At 49.3% G+C, this 10,080-nt stretch overlaps 1 protein-coding gene across 4 annotated transcripts; it reads right to left on the bottom strand.

The window, feature by feature from the left end:
- Positions 1 to 2,800: 2,800 nt before the first annotated feature.
- Positions 2,801 to 9,878, bottom strand: PDP2 (pyruvate dehydrogenase phosphatase catalytic subunit 2). 4 transcript variants are annotated; one of them, XM_077886184.1, is made up of 2 exons: positions 9,765 to 9,878; positions 2,801 to 7,898 (listed from the first exon to the last, which is right to left on the bottom strand). In XM_077886184.1, exon 2 carries the CDS (start codon positions 7,842 to 7,844, stop codon positions 6,249 to 6,251), a length of 1,596 nt encoding a protein of 531 aa, XP_077742310.1. In that variant the 5' UTR covers positions 7,845 to 7,898; positions 9,765 to 9,878; the 3' UTR covers positions 2,801 to 6,248. The 4 variants fall into 4 exon arrangements, with proteins under 4 accessions (XP_077742310.1, XP_077742302.1, XP_077742295.1 ...); XM_077886176.1 differs by having other exon boundaries at positions 9,618 to 9,823; XM_077886169.1 differs by having other exon boundaries at positions 9,623 to 9,823.
- Positions 9,879 to 10,080: the final 202 nt, after the last annotated feature.

Genomic DNA, 10,080 nt, shown 5'->3' with positions numbered 1-10,080 from the left:
GGCAGCCTCCTGTCTCACGTTGCTTCTCTGCAGAATCCCACAGCGAAGGGCCTGGAATGGTGGTGCCAGCCGAGGGTTCCCCATTGGTGTTCCCACCATGTCATCCTCAGGACTGAGTGACCAAGCCACCAGGCAGAGCTCAGAAAAGACCCAGCTCCTCTGTCCCTCCATGCCAAAGCCCAGCTTGGAGTCAGCAAAGCCCCTGGAGCCCCACGTGAACCTATGGATACCCTCCCTCCCACAAGCCAAGGACACATGGGCTTGATGACATCCCCTACCCGTTGCGCCACTTTATTTCAGAGGAAGGGTCATCCCAGCCCTTCAGCCAGCCTCTTCTCACGGAGCCAGCCCCTCACCTCCACCTCACCATTCAGGCCCATCCTGTGTCCTGAGTCCCAAGTGAGAATCCCTCATCTCTCCTTAGAGATGCTTTTTAAAACCACTTGTTCAGGGATCCCCGGGGGGCTCAGTGGTTTACCGCCGCCTTCAGCTCAGATTGTGATCCTGGAGACCTGGGATCGAGTCCCACATCAGGCTCCCTGCATGGAGCCTGCTTCTCCCTCTGCCTGTGTCTCTGCCTCTTTCTCTCTCTGTGTCTCTCATGAATAAATAAATAAAATAAAAAAAAAAAAACCACTTGTTCATGTCCATCTATCCACATCCAGAGCTTTTCTGGTACTAGACACTCCTTACCCCTTTCCTCACACCTTTTCACACCACACTCACAGTTTGCCTACTACTTCTCTGACCTCTCTGTGGGTGGTTCCTCTTCATCTGCTCCCCCCTTAATCATCCATCTATCCACCCACCCCTACCTTCCTTGTTCATTCCAGGACAGGGGGCAGACCTGATGTTACAGGAACAGAGTGGGGAGGAGAAAAACAAGGACAAATGCCCCAAAGCACCTGGTTGTAACCCTGCAAGGAAAGTGAAGGGATCTGCTTTCCAAGGCATCTGCTGTGCTGCTCCCCCCTTACACCTCCAGGCTGATGAAGAGCAAGCCATGCCCATAGTCCTTTCTGAAGTCGCTACATGGCCTTGCTCACTCTATCCCTGGAGACCACCCCACGGTGTCCGCCTTGCCCATCCAGCCACATTTGGCCACCTCCCCCTCAGCCATCACTGCACTCTCATCCCTGCTTCCATAAACATCCCAGAGCCCATCCCCAGACCCACAGGATTGGACCCTGTGCTTCACTCCCCTTGCTCCTTTCCCTGCACTGGCCCGTTCCATCACCAGGGTGCCCAGTGTCACGTCTCTCAGCCCCCCACCACCGGAAGGGGCCATCCCTGGATACCTCCGGGTACCTGGGCCAGGGCACACAAGAGCCAGAAGAGAAATACTTCGCGGAAGGATTGATGATTTCTCGTTTGTGCAGGGTGGACTGGACAGAGGAGCAGTTGGTAGCAGACATTCTTTCTGTTTATCTGCTGTAGGGAGGACAAGGTTGGACAAGTGAGGGCTTTCCAGAATCCTTGAAAGGCAGAAGAGTTAAGAGAGCAGGTTTTGGGAGATCCCTCCACACACCACTTTTCCAAGGCATGAGGGAAAGTAATGTGTTCTGGCCTACTTATCCCCTTTGTTCCTCCCAGCCAGGCAGTTTCCCATATAGAACGGATAAGGTCAGGAGCTAGTGGAACAAAGACACTCTGACCCATAGAAAGCCAGTAAAGATTCACCCATTCCAGAAGGAGCTGCTTGGAGCACCGGCCACCCACGATTCAGAGGGCCACCAGCCTGGGAAACCACTGTAGGGCATTTCATAGCATCAAGTAAAACAAAAACAAAAACTCTAGATGTGAAAGAAACAGCATAAATTTATTTCTTCCCCCTGGAAGGAGTCCAAAGAGCTCAATTTCTAAAATTTAATTCTCTGTTTCCCTTGTATTTTTTTCCTTGTATTTTTATCGTGTTCCAAAATGATGGGATATTGGAACGCATGTGTTAAGTATATCTAGCTTCTCTTCAGCACCACCTACTTCTCCATCCCATCCCCACCCACCCTGGGCCAAAACTGTACAATGAAAGGGTTTTCATGCATTATGTTCATGCATTATGTTCCCAATACTGGGGCCAGTATTGGGACAAGAGGATGGACGGTGGACTTAGCTCAAATCCTGCCCTACCACTGTGTCAGCGGCATCTTTTTCAGTTTTGGGGCTTGTTTTGTGATATCAAAGAGGGAAATAGCTCCTCCTATTATCTCCATCAGACCTCAGACACTCCCTTTTCCATGTTTCCCTCCCCCAAATCTGCTCCTCTTCAAGGCCAGACCAACCACGCTAGCCCACTAAGTGTAAATGACTTAGTAGTTGGATTGCATATTAAGAAGCACCCATAGGGGCAGTCCTTAGGCCCTTTATCTCTCCAGATGTAGGGTGATAGAGCTCAGGTTCTGAGGGTGAGGTGGAGGGGGGGTGTCTTCAACCCTGGAGGTAGCTGCCTGGAACATGTCCCCTAAAGCTGGCTCTGCATTTAACACAAGCTGGTTTTGTAAGCTCAGTTAAATAATATGAACCCCAGCACGCCTTGGCACTGAGTGTGTGCAGACCCTCACAACAAAAGCCTTCACTTCCTTTTCCTTCACTTCAGGTCCACGCACACACGCTTAACACTGAATGAGGACTTCCTGTGTGGTCAGCAGCCATCACAAACTTGTAGAGAAAACTTCTTTAGGGCAAGGAACCTTGAATAGATTAAAATCTTCCATGGCTAGGTAAAGGTGGTGAAATAAAGACTGGTCTAATCTAGTACTCTAAGGACTTAAAGAAATTAATATTCAAACCAAAAGAAACCAAATTTCATTTTGCCTCTTTTATTTAAAGTTTCATTTAAATATCTCTAATAGTCAGAAAATCATTGTCAAATAAGAACATTGCTATACAGCTTAAAATACAAATGTCAGCAAATATTAATGAACATGGTTAATAATTTTTCCAAGTAAATGCTTGATAAGAAATATTTTCCAGGAAGCAAGTTAAACATCAGCTGCCCCAGGTATGGGGGACAGAGCTTCAGCCTGTTTAGGAAATGGTGGCACAGCAGCCCATGTTCCCTCCTCAGTGATACACAAGGCGGCTTGCGTGACAATTGTACTGCCAGCCTTCATAGCCCAGCTCCAAAGCTACACTGGGGCTTCTTCTGCCAGAGGAAGGAGTCATATACAGAGACAAATGCACCACTTTAAGACAAAGCTAGGATGGCTCCGTTCCAGCATACTCTGGTTTAGTCTGGAAGTGAAGGCCTCCCAAGAACTGTCAAATGAAGATAGGTTACCAGGAACTGATGGACAATAGAGTCAAGCCAGACTCATTCTGAACACATTTTCTTGTTCCCTACAATTCGTTATTCTCTTCTTTAGCTGACTCAAGTTCAAGCTGTTTATATTTCACTTATGCACAGAAGGTGCCAGCTCAATTGCGTCTAACCTGAACTTTTACCCAGCGTGTCCAATGCTAAAGATCTTTTAGGCCAATCACACTTCTGGGAAAACAATGTTTATATATTAACATACCTCAAAGTTCACATTTTCATTATAACAAAAACAGTTTCTAAAAAATAACAAATGAGCTTTAAGTTACAAATAATATCTCAGAAAACTGAATCTAACTCGACCTAGCATACTAGTTTTGAATTTAGAACTAATACCATCTTCTCTATCCATTTTGGCTAATCCCCAGAATCAGCAGAGTTGTGTTATTTATACATAAAATAGTATCTATATTATGCCAATATTATCAAAGCTTTTTACCTAAACTAATATGCAACTTAAATAATCAAAGCATATTTTATTAAAGTTACATCCAAAATATTAAATGGTCAATCTTATTTTTTAGTTCGTTTTGAAGGTCTCAATATTGAAGTCTTTTTTTTTTAAAGATTTTGTTTGTTTGTTTATTTATTTATTTATTTATTTATTTATGAGAGACACAGGCAGAGGGAGAAGCAGGCTCCCTGCGGGGAGCTCGGATGCAGGACTTGATCCCAGGATCCTGGGATCACAATCTGAGTTGAAGGCAGACGCTCAACCACTGGGCCACCCAGGTGTCCCTCAATATCGAAAGCTTTACATAAAAGATATGATAGATGCTTTAGAAGACTGACAAATCCTACCAACCCCTCTCACATTCCAGCGTCCTCACACACTAGCCCATGTGTCTCAGAAAGGCCAATGACACCAGAGATGGGGTCAAGGAGTCAGACATGCTGGGGCTTAACCAGGAGACTTCTTGGAACATTCAGGGAAAGAGCTGAGAGTTCACAGTGGAAAAAGGCAGACAATAAACCGAACCTTCTTTCATCTTGATATACCAATTAGAAAGCAGGAAAAATACTGGGGAGAGAAAAAACACAGATATGCTTGAAGAAGCAGGCGGGAAGTCTGTATTCTTTCAGCTGTCCCATGAGTTACTGAATCAGATGCATTTTATGACCTACGCGAGGCTCCCCAACAGGATTCAGACACTGTAATCCTGGTAAATGCTCCGAGGGTGCGCCAGAGTTTAGCTGGCATCAAGAACAAAGAATGTCAGACAAGCAGTCTTCAGCGCTAGCAACAAACTTCCATGCAAGCACAATAGTAATGATTCACGTTTTATTTCTCAGTTAAGATCTAGATCAAAAGGAACACTAATGGTTTCAGAATAAAAAGACCAAGGCTGAAGTGCTCAGAGTAGAGATGAGGCCCCTCTCACTAAACAGTTACACCAGAAAACAGACCGGGGAATGTCCCCAGGCTAGAAGTACCCCAACACGGGAACGAATGTCACCAAGACATGAAAAGTCAAACTTCCTTTTCTTCCCATGGATGGCACACAGTGGTAAGATGAGGAGAAGGATCAACTAACATAGTGCAGAAGACAGAAATGTCAGCTTTGTGGGACTGTATTTGTGTTTCCATTTAAGGACACATTTCCTGTTGTTTAAATGCCATCACAATTCACGAGAACATGAAATTCATTCCCTGAGTAAGGGTGCACGTGGTTTAATTTGAAATAAACACAAAGATGTGCTGCCCACAGAAGCTATTACGGGTCACATTTTTATTTTTGCCCTGACTCCTATACTAAATATGGTCTGGTCCCCGAGGAGTAGCCATGGTGGTTCAGGTCACAGTTTCAAAGCAAGTGTCCCACCTGACAAATCTCACTCTGCCCGCCCTCTTCGTCACTGCCTCTCAGGATGCACACGGGCAGCCCTGGTTAGTGTCTGAAGTCCTTCATGTTTTCACCTGTCCAGACTCGGGCTGAATCTTACGTCCACAACCCACCGCATCAGCCAGTCCTGCCCACACATCAGTCACAACTACCACACTACGTGATGGATTACTCCTTCCCTGCCGCCATCTGAAGAGGGAGACTTCCTCCAGGACAGCACTGCACAGTCAGCAGCAGCAGAGGTAGGAGGATTAGGTGGAATTCACAGAACATTGAGGGGTATAATCAGAAAACCTAAGAGCTCTAAATAACCTCCCACCCAGAGGCTAGGCCCCAGAGGGTATTTCATTAATGCAGGGAAGGCCAGGAGTTAAGGTGTAGACTGAAGTTCCCTCCCAACATGGCTCAAGGTTCAAGGGGTGGGACACAGTGGAAGGGATCACAAGCCGCACAAGTGAATTCAGCTGGTCCAGAGGCCTAGCTGCCCCCCTCCCCAGCCACCTCCCCTCAGCTGAAAATCAAGACAAGTCATTCCAAGCATGCTTATAGCAGGCCCGTTTGCAAGTCTGAGAACTCAATTTTAGAACAAACTAAAACACAACTAGGATGCAGCATCACAAAATATTTGCACAAGTATAATCACACACAAGAGTTAGAATATTGCATAGAAAAGTATTCTAGAATATGCTTTGTAAACCTATGTCTTAGTAACTTAAAAAATAAACAAAACTTCCCTTCATAGTCTAGACGTCCATGACTGTGAATTGAGGAAATTGCCAGGTTTGCAGATCTTGTGGCACAACCTCAGAAAATCCTGAAGTTCTTCATATTCTTAGAACAATGACTAAATTTACCCATCGAAGGCTTACCAACAATGTCCTTATGCAGAAGAGGTGACCAACACATACAAGGACATGAAATCATTATTACTGCTTTTAAACCAAGGCTGGTTTTTTTTCTCATGTCAGTTTGTTATTAAGCAAGCTACATCTGCCTGCCTTTTTACCAGTAAGGACTAAAGAGCCAGTTTAAGAGTAAGTGGAAATATCTTAGAAAAGCATTTAAGTTAATCTTGGGCATACAGGAGACTCTTAACCCCCCTTGTAATAGGCATCAATTGAGTCTGAGTTAAAATACACCACAGTGACAGTAATGTCATCCCTGTACATCCTTGCCAGGTCCTCTGGCAGTGTCAACATCGCTGTCAGCCGCTCCGGCTCCATCTCCCCATACTCATTGCTCCCTATGGCGTGTCTGATCAGACGTGTGGCTGCGTTCTGGTCAGCTGCACGGAGCCCCTGGGCTTTCCTTTGCAGCAGCAGGCTCTGCATAAGGCCCAGGTTGGCAGGTCTCTGGGCCAGGTCTGGCTTGTGCCGACCTGCTTCAGCCAGGTGCTCCACCACCAGCCTCACTACTTCCTCATTGCCCAGGACATCCCACAGGCCATCTGAGGCCAGCACAAGGAACTTATCCTGAGGGCGCAGCCGGTGGTAGGTGACCTCAGGCTCGGCGGTCAGGTAGGGTGGGGTATAGTAGTGTGGAGGCGTGAACTGGTAAATGTTGAGGGCCTCAGTGTCAAAGCCCCTCTCCAGGACACTGCGCTGCAGCTCTTTACTCCACTTCAGCTGGACATCCCCAAAGGCCCTGCAGGGCATGAGGACGCCCAGCAGTCTGTTGTCCATTATGACTGTCCTGTCCTCTGATTCAGGGTGCTCTCCCTTCAGCCGTGACAGCTCAGCTGGGTTCCAGGCATTGTGGTCACAGGTGAGGGGCAGACAAGACCACATGCCATTGTCCTCCTGGACCCCAAGGACAGCCCGACAGTCACCGGCGTTTGCCACGTGCAAGTGAACTCCATCAACATGGGCCACGCAAGCTGTTGCCCCAGAGAAGGCGACCTGGAGTGAAAGGTTCCTTGTCATCTCATCTTCCAGGGGGGCCTGGACTTCCAGCGAGATGTCAGAATCCAGTCTCTGGAAGGAGTACATTAATGCTTCCTTAATGTTGAGTCCCATTTCCATGTGCAAGTCAAGTAGCTCTTGCCAGTAGACTCGGAGGTGATCAAGATGCACTGATGTGACATCCTTGTAGATGCTGTCCCCTGGGTGCTTGAGCCAATGCAGGATGGGCAGCAGGGGCTTCATGCTTTCCATGGCTCCCTCCATCTGCTCCAGGGTCTGCTGGGACATCAGTGACACTGCCATGTAGTAGAAGAGCCTCTCACTCACTGCTTGAGCACACGCGTGGCCACCGTGACCATCAAAGATGCCAAACATCAGCCCATTGGTCTGCAGGCAAGAGGCGATACCTCGCCGGTCTTCCACTGGGGAATTGGCAGCCAGCTGGTTGCTCTCAAACCGTAACACCGAATTTGGGACTCCACTGACAAGGTCAAGCATCTTGTGGGCTGACTCTCCTGCTCGCAGCACTTCATTTACCTGCTCAGGGCTGAGCTGCAAGTGAAAATCATCTTCCTCTGTTGAAGTGTGTCTGTAGGCTTTCTGCAGAGCAGAGCCACTACAAGGGCCAATGCTTTTTCTGGTGCCTAGTACCTGGGAAAAGAGTCTCAATCTTGATTCGTTTCTATTTGAGGCACACCTTGAATATAAGCGTCTGCCCCCCTGTAATGTGGCAATGCTGTTCCTTGCAGAATTTTTTAAGATCCAGAAGGGCAAAGTACTTGACATTATGAAACTATACCAGCAAATGTGTTCCTTCAGCAAAAGGGGCTTTCTTTAAACCTGAAAATTAGAGAGTTAAAGAAAGCTCAAGTTTAATTTCTTAAAAACACTGACTTCTGAAAACATTTGCTACATCCTAAACAAAAGTGATTTAAGATAAATTTTAAAAGAGTTGACTAAATTGAAAATACTTAAGCAAGTCTCCCTACCTCCATTACAACACATAAGTAACATTCCAGAAAATGGGGAAAATATGCTCTCCACTCCTAAAGAGCCACTGAAGGCTTTCCCACAGACCTCACTCATTCCTCACAGCGAACCCAGGGCCCCCTCTTTTCTTTTTTTTCCCAAATCCTTTCCCTTGCCAGAGCCCGGTGTCTCGCTCCCATGTGCACTCTCCCCAGCAGACTGTGTTTATTTAAACATCTGCTTCTCCACCATTCTATAAGCTCCATGAATTCAGGAAGCTGGGCTCCCTTACTCAACAGTGGCTCTCCAGTGCCCAGCCTTATACGAGGCACACAACAGGCCCCCAAATACTGGCTAGATATAACATTTCCAGGGGCCCAATAACACACCAGGTATGACAGTAGCTAACATCAGACATACTGTTTCACCTGCCTGAGCGCCAGTTGTCTGACATGATGAGGATACTAGCCCCATGAGGTTTTGTGCGGATTTAATGAAATATGACCCTTCTGCTCCAAAAGGTCATTGTTAGTTTTATCACTAGGTGACTCCTCTAATCATTCTGTACACATTTTTATATACTTGAAACCACAACTTACAATGTGGTTTCCTTTTTAGGAGCATTTTATTCATGATAAATACATTTCACGGGTGTGCATGGATCCCCATTTTGGCATAAAAATCTCAATTTACTTAACTGTTCTCTCGTGTTGTAAATTTAGAGGTCGTTTCCCCTGGCTAACATTTATGAAACACCAAACTGCACTGCCCTACACACCAACCTTTTTCTTACTTAGGCTTTAACCCACTTATTTCCCAAAGGCGCAATCAGTAGGTCAAAGGGTGTAAACTCATGTTGCCAAACTGATTTCCAAAAGGTTCACATTTGCCTCCACAAGGACATGAAGGGAACAGTTTCCTAACACCTTCAAGAGACTCTGGTGGTATTTTTTTCTTAGACAAAAAAAAAAAAAAAAAGAAAAGAAAAGCTGCTCTATTTTCTCGGGTGACCTCAGAGGAGCGTTTCCTACGTGTTTCTGGATTTCGTTCAGGAGCCCTGCCCTCGCAAATTGGTCTGTTGGGGGCACTGGGGGCTCTCAGACCCGAGGCCCGTCCTCCTGCCCCGGCCGGGCCCGCGGAACCTGGAGCAGGGGCGGTGGGTGACACCGACCGAGGGCGCCTGGCACCTCCCACCCCTCCCGGGCCCTGAAGAGAAACCAGGCAACCGGGCCCGACGCGAGGCGGTCGGCCCAGCCGGCATCCAGACGATTCCGGGTCCCTGAAGAAACCAAACAGGCCCCGAGTTCAGGTCCCCCACAGCGTCCTGGGCAGGGGTGCCTGCCTCTCCGGGCTCCACCAGGCCCGCCTCCCTCAAGCCCGGCGCCGCCGCCACATCCCCGAGCCCCAGCTTCCCAGCCTGCAGAACGGGAATTCGGTCGAGGGGCCGAGCTCCCGGGGGTGCTCCCGGGGCCAAGGCGGCTCGCGCGGACGCCCGGGTCCGCCGCCAAGGGTCCTTGGCAAGGTCCGGAGCCCACGTGGCGCGCGCGCGTGGTGGGGTGACCGCGGCCGCCGGCCCGCCCCGCCCCTCGCCTCACCTCGGCGCGGCGCTCCACCTCATCACCTGATCCAGTCCGGCGGGCCGCGGAGGGCCGGACGCGGGCGACGCCCTGCGGGGCTGCAGGAGCCCCCATCCCGCGGTCGCCCCCTTCCCTACCTCGGACCTTCGCCCCCTCTCACCAGCTCGCGCCGCGGCCGCCGGTCCGTCCCGTCAGCTCCGCGCCTGCGCACACCGCCGCGGCCGCCGCCCCTCCCGCCTCCTCCCCTGCAAGCGGCCCCTCGCGCGGGTCCAGCGGGAGAAGGAAGCGCCGCTCGCCAGCTCTTATTGGCTCGCCCGCGGAGGCGGGCCCTTGACGGACGGCGGGGTTGCCCAATGGCTGAGGAGGACGAGAGGGCAGGATCCGGTTTCTCCCCACCCATCCCCTCCAGTCTCCTGGGCTGAGCAGGTGGGCTGAGCAGGTGGGCCGCCTGCTTCGCGGGGCACTCAGGGGCGCGC

The sequence above is a fragment of the Canis aureus genome, chromosome 3 (assembly GCF_053574225.1).
Source record: "Canis aureus isolate CA01 chromosome 3, VMU_Caureus_v.1.0, whole genome shotgun sequence".
In the NCBI taxonomy this organism is placed as follows: domain Eukaryota; kingdom Metazoa; phylum Chordata; class Mammalia; order Carnivora; family Canidae; genus Canis; species Canis aureus.
This window is presented reverse-complemented; position numbering and strand designations above follow the sequence as displayed.

What these genes read in the sequence shown, in the direction of transcription:
- PDP2 (XM_077886184.1), bottom strand. Translation starts at nt 7,844, where the DNA reads ATGTCAAGTACTTTGCCCTTCTGGATCTTAAAAAATTCTGCAAGGAAC.